Below are 19,388 nucleotides of genomic sequence, written 5' to 3' on the forward strand. Positions count from 1 at the left end.
TAAAAAGAACAAAGAGTCCTGTTGGTCACAGTCTAGAGCCTGGAAGCGATCAGGTATTCGGGCAACATCACCAGAGAAAGACAGCTCTTAGGACCTGACCAGTGACACTGATGCACAAGTAGAAGGTACTGAGCCTTGAGTACCCATCACATGGCTGAAGAAGGCTCTGCCGGAGCCCTGGTCCCTGTACCGACGCTGGCGACCTACCAGTACTGACCAGGGAGAGAAACAGCTGCCACCAAGGTAGACTGCTTCTGCTCATGCACCGGATAAGACTTTACACCCTGGCATGAATGTGACACCTGTTCTCCTCTCTTCCTTCTCTTCACTCAGGCACTAGGTTGGAGAAATAACAGCCTTATCTTTACTACCTCCCAGGCCATGCTCAGGGGGCAACTCTGGACCTGAGAGCAACCTTTTATTTCAGCCTAGGAGGAAATCTAACTTTTATCGTTGGTCAGCTCTTGTGATTTTACATTGTGAGTTAGAAGGGAACTACCAGGAGGCTTTCTTGATTCAGGACTCTCCATTTGGCAGATCCCTACCTCCCAGGGATAAATATAAATGAAGCTACGATCAGGAGCTTCTTAATTCTTCAAATTTCTACTGAATCGCCACTAAAGCAAGAACTGCCCAACAAAGATCCTTAGACTCTCTGGCCAAAGTTGTTCACGATCACAGAATAGCCCTTGACCATCTTTCAGCTGAGCAAGGAGGTGCCTGCTGTAGCCAATACCACCTGCTACACCTGGATTAGCCCTTCTGGGAAAGTTGAAACTCAGTTATATCAAATCACAAAACAAGCCATTTGCCTTAAAAAAATGACTCCATCCATGGGGTCTTTGATATATTTGATTTTGACTGGACTAGAGACCATGGCTTCAAGGTATCCTGCAAACATTGGGAATTATCTTGCTTATTGTAATCATAATAATCTCCCTGGTGCATTATATTCTCTCAAGGATTTTAAATGCGTGTTTGCAGCCCCTGACCACCAAGCAAATGGTCTCCCTCAGACTGGACCAACAAAAAAGGTACAAAGAGAACAACCGACTTAAAAGAATATAAATCTGGGGTGCCTGAGTGGCTCAGTCGTTTAAGTGTCTGCCTTTGACTCTGGTCACAATCTCTGGAGTCCTGGGATTGAGCCCCATGTCAGGGTCCCTGTGCTCTGCAGGAGGTCTGCTTCTCCCTCTCCCTCTTTCTCCACTTCCCCACCTCCCCACTTGTGCTCTCTCTCTCTCTCTCAAATTAATAAAAATAAAATATTAAAAATGCAAAAGAATATAAATCTGAAGTTGTAACCTGTGGATATCAGAGAGAGAAAGCCAAAGCATCATGACCTGAGAAGGCCAAAGATCAACCAAAGCTGTGAGAACTACAGAGCAGTAGCGGAGAGTGGCACTAATGCCTTAAATTTTGATCACATCAAAAAAATTGTTTTGATCACACCTCTCAAGCGGACAGTCTGGTCAGAAGGGAGCTACACGCACAGGCCCAAAATGGCATCGCTTAGTTAAGGCCCCAAATCAGTAAACCAAAACTTAGTACCTATCCTAAATTTTAACATGCCAGGAATCACTGTAACCTCTAATCAGTCAACCTAGAATTTCTTAGTCAATGCTAGGAAATTTCCCGAGAGGCCCCTTTAGCTCCCCTTAGGACAGTAACCTTACATAAAACAATGGATTCTCTGCTAATAACTTCATCTTTCTTTATACCTTCTGACTTTAATTAAGAACCTTTCTTTTGTTCGGCTCAGCAGAGCTCACCTGTACTTGCTAGATGGAATGCTGCCCAACTCATGAATTGTTTAATGAATCCAATTAGACCTTCAAATGTACTCAGTTGAATTTTTTTTTTAACACTGTGACCCAGGCCCCACCCTCAAAGACCTCATAGTCTGGTGGAGCAGCCTCACAGGATAAGTACGTGTGATAAATGCTGTGCACCGTCAAGTCCTGAAACCCCTGACCTATCTTTAAAGAATTCACAGCGGGACTTCAGACTGCAAGTTCTTTGGGACAAGGGCAAGGAGATGTCAGCACAAACAAGTGGCTGTGCCGCTGGTGCCTGCGGACGGAGCGGCTCCCTCGCCCCCACGGCCCTGGACAGGACTTTGTGGAGCCCAGTTCCATGAAGTCTACACACGTGGGGCCAGCCAGGGACTGAGGTGAAGCAGCCCCCAGGCCAGCACCTGAGCCCTCCCTCTTGCCTGCTCTCTGAATCCACACCTCCCAGCCCTCCCAACCCCTCTGCCTCCAAACACACACAAAGTGCCTCCTTCACGCCCTGGGTGTAGCACAGTTTGCAGCTAAGGACACCTGGCCCTGCACACACAGTTCCTTGTGTAGGAACAGTGGTCCGTCAGAGGCAGCAAAGGCACATTTTCAAGCTCAGCAGAGTTCAGTAAAGCAGCTGTGTATCCTTGCAGCTGTCCTAAGCACCTTCGAGAAAGGTTGAGGCCAACCACTGTCTGCAAACTTCTGCAGCCTGGCCTGCCTCCTCCCCCTCGCCCCGCTGTCCTGCAACAACAGAAGCAGCAGGACATGAAGGTCCCCTTCTAGGGAGGGGACCACAGGCAGGAGGGGGGCTGGAGATGAATGCAAATTCAAGCTCCATTTGCTCTCTGGACTGAGGAGTGGGTACGTACGGCCTCCCAGGCACACAGGCCACAGCACCTCCCTGACTCCTCAGAGCTGGGCCTTCTCTAAGAGTTTTCCAGATGTCTTTTTCAACCATCACCCAAATAAGAATTACATTTTGCATCGTGAACCAACTGTGCATACACGCATACCTATATTATAATTCCGAAATGGGATTAAAAATACCACTTCATGCTGTACACAGCGCTTTCTGGTATTCTGTTCAAGCTTGTTTTTTTTTTTTTTTTTTTTTTTTTTAATGATGCTGGTTGCAACCCACCAAACTCCTTTCCAGATCCGCTAACAAGTTCCTAAGCAAAGTTCATCAAACACTGTTGTGGGAGCCAAGGTCAAGGAGCTGTATCTCAACTTACTTTTTTTCTTCCTTTTGGCTTGGAAGTTCCCCCCAGTCATGAAGAAATAAAGTAGTTAATGAGTCACTACCCCCTGAGCTGAGGATCTGAGTTCATAGGCTGCCCCCTGGGTCTCAGACAAGCCACTGTGAGAGCGTGAACTCTCCCTCCTGGTCTGTGTCCTCAAGGGAGGTCTGGCTCTGCCCCCTGCCAGGTCCTCTACACATCACTCTGCAGGGCTGTCTCAGGCCTGAGGTGCAGCACAAACCCCAGGGCACTTGGGAACCTGCTGGGCACAGGTCAGCTCAAATCCAGCATGGAAGTATCTCCTCAAGCCCGGGGAGCCCAGAAAATGAGAAGAACGGGCCCCAAACTCCAGCTAGCACATCCATCTCTCAGCCTCATGAGTCCCCAAGTGATTCGCTTCCAGTGGGAATCCCTTTCCTGGGCTGTCTGCCCCATGCAACCCCAAGAAGGTGGATGAGGACAGGCGGCCTGGGATGAGAGCACTGACCACAGAGTCAGCCAGTCTGGACCAGATTCCAGTTCTCCTCTTAGGTGGTACCTTGGGCAAGTTTTACTTCACTGCACTGGGCCTCAGTTTCTATATCTGTGAAGTGGAAATAATACCAGCTACTGGACAAGATTATGGGAAAGATGAGGGGTAAGTGCAAAGGGCTCTACATTGTGCCCGGCACACAGTGGTGCTGAGTACGTACGCAGTGTTACCATTATGACGAGCAGTGGATGTGTCTTACCAAATCTCCATTATGCCAGTGTTCTTCTGTAAGGCATCCGCCAGCTGGGCAATCCCCTTGGCTGTGATCTGGTTCTGGATAAGCCTGAAAGAAGAACATATCTTGGAGCAGATACATAATCCTGGACCAACTGCCTCCTCCATGAGGGAGCTGTGAGGGATGATGGGAATGAGACACGGTCAGGGGAAGAACTGTGTCCGCGTGGCTTTAATCTGGCTAAGACGGTCTAGATCAGATCTACGAGAATAAAGGGCATCCTTAAAAATGTTTAATTTTTGTTTTGTTTTGGGTTTTTTTGTTTAATTTTTTTAAGAGTAAACAATGTATCTGTGCATTTATATGAAGATAACTTAATACATGAACACATTTCAGGGTGCACGCTGGCATTTTTCGCTGCAGAGGTGCCTAGTCAAAAACGTTTGGAGGCCTCCAGCCCGAACAACAAATTCTAGGAAATATCCAGGAGACAGGCGGCTCCTTCCAGCTGGCTGGGGAAGGCAAGGCAGTTTTCAAAGAGGCGGCCAACTGGCCATTCACTTCTTTGGGGAAAATGAAGGCTTCTAAGAACGCACCATGTCCTCTCCAACATCTGGGGGAGGGAAGGGAGCGATCATCCTGCTGCCACTCACGGGTCCCAGCAGGAAAGCACCAATAATGGGGCCTCCAAGAGTGCACCCTATTATGTCAGGTAGCAGCGATCCAAATGAAACAAAGGTTTCTGATATCGCCAAGGAGCCCCGGCAGTTTCTCAAGTGCCCCCCGGGGCAGCCGTGCTTCCAACCCAACCAAGAACACACTGCCAAGGCAGCCGTGGGTCTCTATTTCATCACAGACCCACTCCTCATTCCTGGCCATCTGTAGAATAAAGCTACTGCTGGACTTGGCTCTAAGAAACCCTCAGTGGCCCTGGAAAGTATGACCACAACGTAACTTGCACGTTTTTGCAAAAGGACCAAAGGTAGAACCTGCAAGTGGACACAGACCCGTGCATTTGGCTAAACTGCTGTGTTCTAATCACCTCCATGGCTGCTACCACTGGCACCACCTACAGTTTGCGGGGAGAGCTGCTTCCAGCCAAGACCCAGCAAGAGACTGGGTAGCAAGAGGGCCCCAAAGTGTGGCAGTGCTCAGGCACACATGTCCCTTGGGGCCTTCTTCACAAGAGCCAGTGTGGTCTGTCCATGCATGAAGCAGCCAAGACTCGCTCTCCAACCCCGTTCTAGCTCTGGGCTGCCTGCAGAGGCTGGCATAGCACCAAGGAAAGGAGATAAAAGACAATCTACAGGCCAGAAAAACTACAACAAAACAAACGTAAAGGGGCAGCCTGGGTGGCTAAGCAGTTTTTTTGTTTGTTTGTTTGTTGTTGTTTTTTTTGTTTTGTTTTGTTTTTTTGCAGTTTAGCGCCACCTTCGGCCCAGGGCGTGATCCTGGAGTCCCAGGATCAAGTCCCATGTTGGGCTCCCTGCATGGAGCCTGCTTCTCCCTCTGCCTGTGTCTCAGCCTCCCTGTCTCTCGTGAATAAATAAATAATCTTAAAAAAATAAAAACATGTAAAAGCAGAGTCTGGCTGTTTTACAGAAACTGACAAGGCAAGCTAAAATTCATATGGAAATACAAGGGACCTGGAATAGCCCAAACGATATGGAGAAAGGACAAAAGTTGGGCGACTTCCCACTTCCTGATTTCAAAACTTGCTACATAGAATTAATGAAGACAGTGTGATCCTGGCACAAGGATAAACAAATGGATCGATGAACTAGAATAGAAAGTCCAGAAATACACCCATACATTTACGGTCTATTGATTTTTGGCAAATGTGTCAGGGCCATTTAAAAGGGAAAGATACGCTTTTCAACAAGAGGTACTAGGACAGCTGGAGAGCCACAGGCCAAAGAATTAGTTTGGACCCTAGGCCTCATGCAGCACACAACAACTGACTCCAGAGATTAACATTTAGGATCAAAGACCTCAATGCAAGAGCAAAACTGTAACACTTAAAGGAAAACTTAGCTGTAAATCTTTGTGACCTTGGATTAGGCAACAGTTTCTTAGTAAGACACTTAAAGCACAAACCACCAGAGAAAAAAACAAATTGGACTTCCATCAAAATTAAAAACTTTTGTGCTTCAAAGATCACTACCAAGAAAAGTGAAAATCCCCACAGTGGAAATATTTGCAAATATTCTATCTAGTAAGCGTCTAGTACCCAGAATATAGAAAGAGCTCTAACAGCTCAGCAATAAAAATGCAAATAAATTTATTCAAATTTAAATTAAATTTTGGGGAGGGATGTGGAGACGTTTCTTCAAAGATACACAAAGGCCAATAGGCACAGGAGGGGCACCTGGGTGGCTCAGTAGGTTAAGCGTCTGCCTTGGGCTCAGGTCATGATCCCAGGGTCCTGGGATGGAGCTTCAAATTGGGCTCCCTGCTCAGCGAGGAGTCCACTTGTTCCTTTCTCTCTGCCCCTCCCTCCTCTCATGCTATCTCTCAAACAAAATCCTAAGAAAATAGGCACACGAAGAGATGCCCAATGTTAGTCACCAGGGAAATGCAGATCAAAACCACAATGAGATACCACTTCACACCCACTAGAGTGACAAGATTCAAAAAATGGACAATGATGACTGTTGTTGGTGAGCATGTGGAGAAGTGGGAGTCTTCCCACATTACTGGCGGGAATGTAAAGTAGAGCAGCCACTTTGGAAAATACTTCAGTGGTTCCTCAAAAAGTTGCATCCAGAGTGGCCATATGACCTAGCGATTCTAGTCCTAAGTTTATACCCAAGAGAAATGAAAACATGTGCACACACAGACATGCACAGGAACGTTCATGGTAGCATTATTCACAACAGTCAAAAAAGTAGATGCAACCCCAATGTCTACCAACCGACGAATGAACAAAATGTGGCCTATCTGTACAGCGGAACATCAGCCACACAGCAATGAGGTTCTGGCATGGGCTACAGTGTAGATGAACCTTGAAAACTCATGCTAGTGAAAGAACATGGACAAAAAATGACATGTTGTAGGATTCCATTTCCATGAAATGCCCAGAAAAGGCAAATCCATAGGGATAAAAAGTAGATCTGGGGTGGGGGCAGAAAGACAGGGAGGCACAGCTTAATGCATACTGGTCTCTTCTGGTTGGGAGCGGCGGGGAGGTAAAACCATCTACAATTAGATGGAGGGAATGGTTGTGCAACCTTGTGAAATACTAAGAACCACTGACTTGTGCATTTTATTTTTTAAGATTTTTTTTAAGTGATCTCTACACCCAACATGGGGCCTGAACTCACAGCCCCAAGATCAAGAGTCACATGTTCCACCGAATGAGCCAGCCAGGTGCCTCATCTCAAAAAATATTTTTTTTAAAGTAGCACAACCTGAAATTCTGAGGTTCTCTGACTTACCACAAATGTTTCAATGTCTGGTTGACTTTCAACATCTCTGCCAAGCTCTCTGCCACTTCATCATCAAGTTCATTTTTGGTGAGCCTAGAAAAGAAGTGTTTACTCAGGAGAGACCTACCTGGCACACATTTTTAAATGAGTTCTCAGAAGTGGGATCCCAGCCCAGATCTTTCCAGCTTAGGCTGCTAATCACTTGCTGAACTAAGCAAACAGCCAGGTCCCTGGCTCAGCCTCTGAGCCCCATAGACAATAAAGGGTGATTCATTTCTAGTGCAATCCTGTACCCAAGCTCATATTTCTTAGTCCTGCTGCTATAGAGGAGCACTTGCTTCTCCTCCCCATCTTTCCTGGGGCCTCAGATCCCAACACCTGCTTCCCAGGCTTCCTCCAGCCCCCAAGGCCCCTTGAACACTCCTGACAGCCTGTAACCAAAGTCAGTCATATGAAAACCCAGAAAAGCTTGTCAACTACATGTTAAAATGTGCTCAATGCTTTGCTCTGAAGCCCATTGTGAAGGACCCAAGTTCAGTGACTCAAAGTTCAGGAAGTCTCTCAATTGTTCTTAAAACCAAAAGTGGTCTGGATAAAGCACAGAGAACTAGGAAGTTCCCAGATATAAATAGGATTGGACTTTGTCGTGCCAATGGATGGAAAAATAAATTAGGAAGGAGAATGAAATAGAACATTCAAAAAAAATCATTCCTCAAAGGGCAATTTGGTAGCATCTATCTGAAGATAATTTTAAATGTGTTCTACTTTGAGCCAACAATGGCGCTTCTGGAAACTGACCCTAACTGTGCAAAGATGTGCACACCAGGATCTGTACATGCAGCATCAACGGCAGTGTTATCCGTTGTAATGTATGTGAGCCCGAGTAAATAGCAGTAGAGGCTACTAGGGAAATAAACTGCAAACATCCATTCAGTGGGACGTTGTGCAGCCTTTAGAGGGAATGAGGGGTAGAGAGAATCAGGCAAAAGAACACGATAGATGAGAGGACCCTGGAGCCAGACATGCCGTGTGCGTGTCACTTGCTAGCAGGACAACTTCGGGCAGGTATTTTAACTTCTCCGGGCCTGAGTTTTCTCACAAGAAAAATAAGGATGAACAGTCACAGTATAGACATTATGGGGTGGCTGTGAGGGTGAGTTAAGACATACAAGAGGCTGAGAATAGGGGCTCCTGGATGACTCAGTCGGTTAAGCGTCTGACTCTTGATATCTCTCAGGTCATGAGCTCAGAGTTGTGAGATTGAGCCCCGTGTCAGGCTATGCACTGGACATGAGGCCTGCTTAAGATTCTCTCTCTTCCTCTCCCTCTGCCTGGCCCCCACTACCACTTCATCTCTCTTAAAAAAAAAAAAAAAGTAAAAGGCCAAGAATAATGCCTGGTGTACAGTCAGCACTCGAGAAATGCTGGGTGCTAACATTATTACTATCCATGTAGAGTAGTAGCTCTCAACTGGGGTGCTTTTCCCTCTAGGGGATATTTGTCAACATCTGGAGACATTTTGATCATCACAGGTGGAGGCTACTGCTGGTATCTAGGGGCTGATGCCCAGGATTCTGCTAAACATCCTATAAGGAACAAGACAGCCCCTCACAAGAATGATTTGGACCAAAATGTCAACAGTGGAAGGTAGGACCGAGAAGCCCTGATATAAAAGGATATGTAAAATGTGGACAATATATGGTTAAGATTTTCTTTTTAAGATTTATTAAGAAAAAAGATTTATAAAAAAAAAGAAAAAAGATTTATTTATTTTAGAGAGTGCACGTAGAGCGGGGGAACAGAGGGAGGGAGAAAGAGAGAATCTTGAGCAGACTGTACACTAAGTGTGGAGCCCCCCATGTGTGGCTCAATCTCTCAACCCTGAGATCAGGACCTGAGCCAAAATCAAGAGTCAGATGCTTAACCAATCGAGCTACCCAGACACCCCTTAAGATATTTTTTAAAAGCCACCTGGTAAATGCTATTCTATTTTGTAAGAAAAGGGACATACATGAATATGCATTCAAATACTAGAGAGGTAGAATATACATTCAAAGGCTAGAAGAAAAAGGTTGTATCTGGAAAACATGAAGGAGGAAGTACTGTACTTCCTACTTTTTGGACTTCCTTAGTTTTTTTTTTTTAATATTTCAAAATATTTTTAAGAATATTTTTTTAGAGGAAAAGAATTAAAAATCCATTTACCGGCCAGCCCATCTAGTAAGAGAATTCTCAAAATGATGGTGTTATATATTAACTAAGTCAGCTGATACCTCACGTGCCCTGAGCCCTAATATAATTTCATTACCTGTAAGGAATTTATGATACAAGCAAGTAAATAAAAGTTCAAATAAATAAAATAGAGTAGATGACAAAAAGAACAACAACAACAAAAGCACTGTCAGAGGGCAACATATACTAAATTAGTACCCCTAGAGGACAGGGAGGGGTGAGGAACGTGGGCTTCGGGTGGCCGGTGAGCTGGACCAGATGGTGCATGGTGAGAAAGGCAGCTCAGGAGGAGAAGGGAGAAAAGCGTGAGCCGAGCGCACTGAAGTTGGACTCTACAAGGCATCTTGGAAGGTGTTCTGAGGATAATCCGGATAGAACCACCAACCTTCAGGTTTCCCTGAGGCCTGGGTTGGCGAAGGCGGCTAAGGTCAAACATCATACCCCTGGGACACACTTCCCCCTTCGGTACCTGTTTGTGCTTCTAGAAATGGCTGTTTTCTTATCTAGGAGGAAATTAAATTATCAACTTGACACTGAAGAAAAAGCCTTTTCAGTTAAAAGTCAGCTTTTTCAGTTAAGATTCCAGGCTTTTCAGGGAAGATTGCACATCCAGTGAAGATGCGGTCTTTGGAATAATCCCCGAGACCCAGCTTTTCAAAAGGGCTCTGTTTATTACCAGAATATTCTCAGAGAGGTGTTCTGCTGCAGGGCCTGTGCGAGGCTCTTTCCTCCTTCTGTGGAGATGCCGTTGAATGCAAGACTAGGAAGGAAAACACCTGGGGTCAGTATTTTAGAGACACGTCTACATTTGGCTTTGGCTTCAGCCACCGAAGCACCCAGAAGGTGCCACCTGGAGGCGGGGCCTGCCCAGGCTGACATGAGGCAGGAAGCAGAAGTACTCAGCCTTGCCAACAGCCGCTCCAGCTTGGTTGCTCCAGAGCCCACGCTCCGAGCATGAGGACAGGCACAAGACAACTCAAGGAGAGGCCAGACAGGAAGCGAACATGAGGCCAATGTCACAGGCCAATCAGGGGCTACGAGGGCTCCACTTCAGGAGGCTGACATTTTCAAGGTGTCCGGCAATGAGACCTGGAGAGGTGCCCTCTGTTCTCATGAAGAAAACTCTGCTAGTGCCTCCACTGTCTTGGATTCTTTTTCAGTGTTAGGAAGAACCCGGGCAACAGGAGACACCCGAGGCTCTGAGATTTGGCCAGAGGCCTAAGAGGCGGCCAGGGAGGAGTAGGTCTCTACAGAGATGAAGGTTCCCCTTCCTACTCAGCATCATCCTGTGAATGAGGAAGGGCCAGCATCCCTTTCGGTTTTATCTGGACTTCCCACTTCCCTACTCCCAAGGGGCCTGGGGAGACCACTGAGATGCTGGCAAAGTCCTACATCTGGGTCCGGGTGGTGGCTATGTTGGTGTGTACATATGGCAAGTGGCCGAGCCAAACAGTAATGTACTTTGACGTAGGCCTCTTATATATCAATAAAACTGCTTACAAAAGAAAAATCACACACACACGCGCGCGCGTGCACACACACCCCTTCTCCACTGTGAAAGCCAACCGCTCTCTTCCCCCTGGCAAACCAAGAGGCCCACGGAGTGACCCGGTTGGGCCCCGGTGACAGCAGGTCTCAGAAGGCAGCAGTTACCTGAGGTTGGTCAGACTGGGGTGGTTCCTCAGAGCCTCTGCAAAGGCCTTTGCTCCTTCATCACCGATTCTGTTACCCCACATCCTGAGGATAGAGGCAAGATGGTGAACATTAGCTCGTGCCCACCCCTTCCTTTCTGCTGGTGGCCACGCTTGGCGCTGCACTCATGGGCAGGGGTCTCTGCTCTGTCCCTGGAGCTCTGGCCTGGAGTAGATTCCCAGACCAGGCCCTTCATGAAGCTGCTCTAGGTTCCAAATCCAAAGGGAAAGGTGGGGTAAGGGCAGCAAAAAGGCTTGTGAACAGAAGCCCAGCAGGTGGCTACACAGAGACTGAGATACCCTGGGCTTTCGGAGAGCTGTCAGAGGGCCTGAGCACAGGATGGTCCAAGAAATGCCCCCACCGAGGATGCAGGTTGGCAGCAGCCTAAACTGGAGGCCTATGGAGGTGCAGACTGCCAGAGTCCATCTGACCCTCTGCAAGGGTCTGAGACATTCGTGAGGACACAGTGGGTCTTCCAAGAAGCAAATATCAGGAAGCACCCTCAGGAATCTCCCCAGCAATGCTGCTTTTAGGTGAAGAGGACCCTACTCTCACGGGCTGGTGCACTGTTGCAGTCTGGGGTCTCAGCGGGGAGCTGCAGTGATGAAGCCCCACACCCTCCCTCCCCACAGCAGATGACTTGTGAGGCTCTGGCAGGAGGAGGCTGGCCCCCTGTTTTAACTGGAATTTTTTTTTAAGATTTTATTTATTCATGAGAGACAGAGGGAGAGGCAGAGACATAGGCAGAGGGAGGAGAAACAGGCTCCATGCAGGAAGCCCGATATGGGACTCGATCCCGGGACTCGGATCACACCCTGAGCCAAAGGCAGGCGCTCAACCCTGAGCCACCCAAGTGTCCCTTTAACTGGATTTTTATCTGGATTTAAGATTCACTCTGGTGAATCACATAATGTCTTAGACCTTATTCTACTTTCTGTAAAAGAGGGGCTACTAATAACATTTCCCCTAGAGTTGTGGGGATTAGGTTAGTTAATAGATGCACAGCACTTAGAACAGCACCTGGCCTACAGCAAGCAACAGCTGTTTTCAACAGGCTGAGAGCACCATCTGCCCAGCCCACACACAGCAGAGCCAGGGCCGCCTGGGCAACGTGCTCTCACCGCACCAGCGACCCACTGCCATCCCTCCCGGGGATGCTGGAGCCCAGCCATGAGTTCTCCGTGTTTTGCATAAATGTGTACTCCCATGCAGAGAAAGGGGAACCTCTTACACTCCTGGGGGAAATGCAAGCTGGTGCAGCCACTCTGGAAAATAGTGTGGAGGGTCCTCAAAAAGTTAAAAAATAGAGCTACCCTGTCACCCGGCAATTGCACTAGGTATTTACCCAAAGGATATAAAAATACGGATTCAGGGGCACCTGGGTGACTCAGTGGTTGAGCGTCTGCCTTTGGCCCAGGGCATGATCCCGGAGACCCGGGATCAAGTCCCACGTCGGGCTCCCTGCATGGAGCCTGCTTCTTCCTCTGCCTGTGTCTCTGCCTCTCTCTCTGTATCTCTCATGAATAAGTAAAGAAAATATTTTTTAAAAATACAGATTCAAAGGGGTACACGCACCCCGATGTTTACAGCAGCATTATCAACAATAGCCAAACTATGGAGAGAGCCCAAATGATGTCCATTGACTGATGAATGGAGAAACAAGATGTGGTGTGTGTATATATATATAAATATTACTCCGCCATCAAAAAGAATGAAACCTTGCCATTTACAATGAGGAGTATCATGCAACAGAGTCTCATGGAGCCAGAGAGTATCATGCTAAATGAAATGTCAGAGAGAGACAAATACCATAGGATTTCACTCATAAGTGGAATTTAACAAAAACAACAACAACAACAACAAAACATGGGGGGATAAAAGAGAGGCAAACCATAAAACATACTCTTAACTACAGACAGCAAACTTTGCTGGAGGGAGGTGGGTGGAGGATGGGCGAGATGGGTGATGGGCATTAAGGAGGGCACTGGTGATGAGCACTGGGTGCTGTATGTAAGTGATGAATCATTAAATTCTACTCCTGATATGAGATTAAACAAAAAAAAGAATAAAATTCTGTACATTTAGCTTGGCCTTTACTGGATTCAAAATATATTGGATATTTTGCACACACCCGTGTGTGAGAGCAAGAAAGCTTAACTGACCTCAAATGTTGACAATATTTCTGAGATGATTTTCAGATTTTTTGCATTTTTCCTAGTTTACAGATAAAATTATCATGTTTGTTTTATAATCAGATAAAAATGATAACAATATAAAAAGGTTTAGGGCAGCCCAGGTGGCTTAGCGGTTTAGTGCTGCCTTCGGCCCAGGGCATGATCCTGGAGTCCCGGGATCGAGTCCCACGTCAGGTTCCCTGCATGGAGCCTGCTTCTCCCTCTGCCTGTGTCTCTGCTTCTCTCTCTCTCTCTCTCTCTCTCTCTCTCTCATGAATAAATAAATCTTTAAAAAAAAAAGGTTTAAAAAGCCTCCTGAATCAAAACCACAATGAGATACTACCTCGTACCCGTTAGGATGGTTACTATTAAAGAGCAGAGAGTAGGGCCACCTGGGTGGCTCAGCAGGTGAGCGTTTGCCTTTGGCTCAGGTCATGATCCCGGGGTCCAGGGATTGAGTCCTGCATTGGGCTCCCGGATGGGAGCCTCCTTTTCCCTCTACCTGTGTCTCTGCCTCTGTGTGTGTGTGTCTCTCATGAATAAATAAATTAATCTTAAAAAAAAAAAAAGAACAGAACAGCAAGTGTTGGCAAGGATGCTGAAAATCCAGAACCCTTGTGCACTGTGGGTGGGCATATAACGTGGTGCGGCTGCTGTGACACTTCCTCAAAAACCTAAAAATAGAATTACCAGCCGATCCTACAGCTCCACTTCTGGGTACATAGAAAAAAAAAATCAAAGAGGTATTTGTACACCCATGTTCCTGGCAGCCCTACTCACGACAGCTAAAATGTGGAAGCCACCCAAGTGTCCGTGGAAAGATAAATGGACGAAATGTGGCACATACACACTGTGGACTGTTCCTCAGCCTTAAAAAGGAAGGAAATTCCAATACAAGCTACGGCATGGGTGGATCTCGAGGAGAACACTGTGCTGAGTGAAGGAAGCCAGGCACAATGACCCAAATACCTCGCATGGCTCCACTTCAAGAGCTACCTGTGGTAGTCAAACCCCTGGGGACAGGAAATCCAAGGGTGGCAGTGGGGGCTGGAGGAAGGGAGGATGGGGAGCTGTTGTGAGATGGGTAGAGAGCTGCTTTTTTGCAAGATGAAGAGAGTTCTGGAGATGGTGGTGATGGTCACACAACTACGAAGACGCATAATGCCCCTGAACTGTACCGCTACAAATGGTTCAGATGGTAGCTCCTGTGTTAACGGATTTTACCACAATTAAAAAAAAAAAAATTGAGGGCAGCCCGGGTGGCTCAGCAGTTTAGTGCCACCTTCAGCCCAGGGCATGATCCTGGCGACCTGGGATCAAGTCCTGCATTGGGCTCCCTGCATGGAGCCTGCTTTGCTTCTCCCTCTGCCTGGGTCCACTCTGCCTCTGTGTGTGTGTGTGTGTGTGTGTGTGTGTGTGTGTGTGTGTGATGAATAAATAAATCTTTTTTAAAAATTGAATTAAAAAAAAAAGACACAGGGCACTTGGGTGGCTCAGTGGTTGAGCGTGTGCCCTCGGCTCAGGCTGTGATCCTGGGGTCCCAGGATCGAGTCCCACGTCGGGCTCCCTGCGTGGAGCCTGCTTCTCCCTCTGCCTGGGTCTCTGCCTGTGTGTCCCTCATGAATAAATACATAAAATCTTTAGGGATCCCTGGGTGGCGCAGCGGTTTGGCGCCTGCCTTTGGCCCAGGGCGTGATCCTAGAGACCCGGGATCGAATCCCATGTCGGGCTCCCAGTGCATGGAGCCTGCTTCTCCCTCTGCCTGTGTCTCTGCCTCTCTCTCTCTCTCTCTCTCTCTCTCTGTGTGTGACTATCATAAATAAATAAAAATTTTAAAAAATCTTTTAAAAAAATACATAAAATCTTAAAAAAAAAAAAAAAAGAAAAAAGAAAAAAGCCCCCGAGGAATACACCGAAGGTCGCCAAGAGGAAAGTTAGTTGCCACACGGGGCTGGAACGGCTCCCTCTGTTGGCTGCGGCGAGAAAACCGGACTCTTGCACGAGGAGTTCCCGGGCCTCTGGGGCACACGGGCGGCGAGCGTGTCACACGCGAGCCTTCGCCTCTACTCACCCGATTTCTAAGATGGAGCTGCTGTTCCTCACGGCCAGGGCGAGGCACTTTCCCCCTTCGCTCGTTATCTTGTTCTCCCCCAGCCTGCAGAGAGAGCGGGCGGGCAGCCCCGGCGTGAGGGGACCCCACCGGCCCCCCGCCCCGTCCTGGGACCCGCGGCGCCCAGGCCCCCCCCACCCCGGCAGGACACGAAGCCCTGGAGGGAGCCGGCAGGCCCCTCCCCGGGCGGCGACCCCGGCCCTCCCGGGGGTTCTGGAAACGGCCCCCAGAGGCTCACTCGCACCCCCAGGGGCCCGGGGGCTCCGCTTCAGCTGCGAGCGGCCCTGCCGCCCGTGCTCTGTCGCCTCCGGAGAGCATCCCTGTGACAGGGCCGAGGCCGGGCTCGTACTGGCGGCGAGGCGGGTGCTAGGCCCGAATGCCCGTGTCCCCCCAAGCCCACATGCTGAGATCCGAACCCCTGAGGTGACGGGATTAGGAGGCCCTGGAGGCGACTAGGGCACGAGGGTGGAGCTGTCCCCTACGGTCCGTGATTCATAAGAGGCCCCACAGCCGCTCCCTGGCCTCCTTTTCCACCGTGTGAGGACGCAGCAGGAAGGCCCCGGCCATGAACCAGAAGCCCGAGCCCGAGCAGACACCCGACCGGCCGGCACCTCGGTCCTGGGACTCCTCAGCCTCCAGAATGAAGGAAGACCATGAGGGGCTTCCTTGGGGGATGAGGAGGGGGAGGCTTCGAGAAGGGGTGAGAGTTGTGGCCTTTCTTCCCGTCGGTACTCAGTCAAATGGGAATGCCAAGCTTCCCCCAAGGTGGCTGGCCCAGCAGAAATCCGAGCCCCCCCCTCAGGCCGTGATTCCCCCAGGCTGAAGGCCTACCTTCCGCGCACAGGCCTCTTAATTTGACCAATGTGGCCCCGGGGCAATGCTCTTTATGGTGACGTTTATTCTCCGTCTAAATAATGAAGGGGTGACCACAGAGGCCGCAGGGTACCCTGCCATGCCCACCCCCACTTACTTCAGGTGTGTGAGGCCTTTGCACTCATCCAGGATTCTGGCGACGTACCTGGCTCCCACATCCGTGATCTGGTTGCTGTACAGGCTTCAAGAAAAAGCACAGCATGAGACTTTAGGACTCCCAGGCTTTTTTTTTTTTTTTTTTTTATCTTTTTTGCAGAGGTGACACAATGTTACATTAGTTTCAGGCATGTGACATAGTGACTCTACAAGCTTCTAAGCTATGCCACGTTCATTCTGAGTGTAGCCCCCACCTGTCACCACAGGATGCTCTTACAGTGTCACCACCCACATTCCTTACACTGTGCCTTTTATCCCCATGTCCCAGTGTCATCTTAATGACCCCCATTTTTATTTTTTTAAATTTTTTAAAATTTTATTTATTCATTCATGAGAGACACAGAGAGAGGCAGAGACACAGGCAGGGGGAGAAGCAGGCTCCCTGCGGGGAGCCTGATGTGGGACTTGATCCCAGGACCCCGGGATCACGCCCTGAGTCAAAGGCAGACGCTCAAGCCCTGAGCCACCCAAGGCATGCCAATGACCCCCATTTTTTGACCCCCATTTTTAAAATGGGTATGTGCTGGCTGCTGATTTCTGAAGTCTGGGCTGAAAGGACAGAGGGACGACACAAGGAGAGCCGTTTGGGGCTCCGGGGTCTCGCAGGCCACGTTCAGGGCCAGCTCTGCCGTTTCCCCGGCTTCTGCTTCTGCGTCTGTAGAAAGGAGCAAGAATCCCAGCGCCCCACGGGGTCATTCGGACAATTCCGCACGGTCATTCCAAGCCCTCGTGTGCAAGGGCCCAGCCGGCGGCAGGGGATGGGTATTTTTCTATTAAGGTCACAAGCAGCAGTTTGAGGGAAAAATGTTTGTGTGCTGGAACCTCCTCCCTGCGGCTCCTTGTTAGTCACCTTACCACCTGATTCCAGTTCAGCAAGGCGGCAGAAAGAAGCTGAAAGTGGTAACCAGGCAGGTCACACCAAACTCCTGAGCCGAAAGGCCCCCTGGGCTCATGTGCTCCCTGGGCCTCAATCCAGGGATTAGCTCTTTATCCTAACTGCTTTGAATATTCACACATTTTGCTGCAGAAATACTAAAGTATTAAATATTAAGTATTAAAGTATTTGAAACCAGGGTACTGCCCTTGACCTCCCTGGTCTTATCACCACGGAACAGCATGTCCACTCAATTCGGATTGTGTGTTGTGCCCTCCGGGTTCTGGATAAGGGATCATGGGCCCAGAGTGGTGAATCTAACACATAAACAGTATCTGGCATCTGTAAAACATATCCCCAGGGGCGCCTGGATGGCTCAGGGGGTTAAGTGTCTGACTCCCGATTTCAGCTCAGGTCATGATCTCAGGATCCTGGGATTGAGCCCTGTGTTGAGCTCCACTCTCAGCAGGGAGCCTGCTTATAAATTTTTTTAATTTATTAATTTATGTATTTATGATAGTCACAGAGAGAGAGAGAGAGAGAGAGAGAGAGAGAGACATAGGCAGAGGGAGAAGCAGGCTCCATGCACCGGGAGCCCGACGTGGGATTCCATCCCGGGTCTCCAGGATCGCGCCCTGGGCCAAAGGCAGGCGCTAAACCGCTGCGCCACCCAGGGATCCCAAGGGAGCCTGCTTAGAAGTCTCTTCCTCTTGCCCCTCTTTCTGCTCAGTGTGTTCTCTCTCTCTCTCTCTCAAACAGTTGAAAAAAAATACCATATTCCCAGCTACTTCCTCAGCAACCCCAGATCACCACTCGTAAAATACTTGCCTATATTAAGATGCCAATATGCGACTGAAAAGGCAGCTCAGCAACATTTCCTGACTTGCTCAAAGAGTGGGCTGCTGGCGGAGCCCAGCACATGAACCCAGGACTCCCTGCTCCCAGGCCAGGGCTCTTCCTGGCGCCTTGGCCATCATTCCAACCATCCAGTGACCCCCACGAATGGCAGCTCCCCGCTCCTCTGTGTTATTACTACATCACTGGCTCACCACTGTTGAGGAATACGTACCCTAAGAACGTCAGAATTTTGTATTTGGTCAGCTCTTCATATAGCACCTTTACCCCACTGTCAGTGATCTGGTTTACGCTGAGTCTGAAACCAAACAGCAAAGAAAGTCATAAATCACCGCAGCTGTTCACATGCAGAAGCATTAATGCCACAAGGATCCAGAAGCCTGTAGGTCCAGGAGATTTCCCAGCTGCTGACAGGACAGCCAGAGCAGTCAGCCGAATAGCTCCTAAAAAGCCCCGTCATCGTGGGGCCAACAGGCCTACCCAGAACCAAGGCTACAGCGCAGCCCTGACTCAACACAAGGGCTCCGAAGGACACATAAAGGACACACGAGGCCAGCCAGCCCTGACCTCCTGCATTTGTGGGTGATGTCCGGGTCAGCCAGGCCCCTCGATGCGGTTCTCACTGCACAGGAGGGGCCGTGGGATTCGGAAACGTGTGGAGCCGCTTCTAGTGATGACAAAGCTGGAGGAAGGAACGCTCCACCGTCTGGCAAGTGGAGCCAGAGATACTAGGTGTCCTGCAAAAGGCAAAACAGTCCCCACAAGAACCGCCTCACCCACAGTGCCAGCAGCCTCCCCATCTGGAAGTCACATTCACAGAAGGGGGCAGGAAAAAGCCTTCAGGATGATGGCCGTCTCCTACCCAAGGGCCAGCCACTCGCTGGAACTGTTTCTGCACAATCCGTAGACTAACAGGATATTCTGATATGGCTAAAATGTGATTTTTTTTTTTTTTTTTTACTACCAAGTAATCTGTATAACCAACTACCCTGATTTTTTCAATCCTCCTCTCCATCATTTAGGTGAGGCTGCAGGACAGAGTAAAGCTCAGGGATAGAGGAGAGTGAGGCGTCAGGGGTGGGTGAGATAACAATCCAAGGGTCAGCAAACTTTTTCTGTAAAGGGCCAGAGAGCAAATCTTTTAGGATCTGCGGGCCATGTGGTCTCTACCGCAACTACTTGACTCTGTAGTGTGAAGCGGCTGATATGTATGCACGTGGGTATGGCTGTGTCCCAATAAAACTTTATTTACAAACACGAGC

At 48.8% G+C, this 19,388-nt stretch overlaps 1 protein-coding gene across 6 annotated transcripts in view; it reads right to left on the reverse strand.

Moving 5' to 3' along the window:
- The window catches only part of NOD1 (nucleotide binding oligomerization domain containing 1), a 67,177-nt gene that overhangs the window by 14,355 nt on the left and 33,434 nt on the right, over positions 1 to 19,388 (reverse strand). For all 6 annotated transcript variants that reach the window (XR_008663027.1, XM_055314585.1, XM_055314588.1 and 3 more), the window contains 7 exons: positions 18,341 to 18,424; positions 16,339 to 16,422; positions 15,330 to 15,413; positions 11,046 to 11,129; positions 10,069 to 10,152; positions 7,170 to 7,253; positions 3,757 to 3,840 (listed from right to left, as the gene is read on the reverse strand). Coding sequence is in view for 5 of the 6 variants with exons in the window: in XM_055314585.1 (XP_055170560.1) it covers positions 3,757 to 3,840; positions 7,170 to 7,253; positions 10,069 to 10,152; positions 11,046 to 11,129; positions 15,330 to 15,413; positions 16,339 to 16,422; positions 18,341 to 18,424 (588 nt within the window). In the remaining variant the exon portion in view is untranslated. The remainder of the gene's footprint in view (positions 1 to 3,756; positions 3,841 to 7,169; positions 7,254 to 10,068; positions 10,153 to 11,045; positions 11,130 to 15,329; positions 15,414 to 16,338; positions 16,423 to 18,340; positions 18,425 to 19,388) is intronic.

The sequence above is a fragment of the Nyctereutes procyonoides genome, unplaced genomic scaffold (genome assembly GCF_905146905.1).
Source record: "Nyctereutes procyonoides isolate TBG_1078 unplaced genomic scaffold, NYPRO_anot_genome, whole genome shotgun sequence".
In the NCBI taxonomy this organism is placed as follows: domain Eukaryota; kingdom Metazoa; phylum Chordata; class Mammalia; order Carnivora; family Canidae; genus Nyctereutes; species Nyctereutes procyonoides.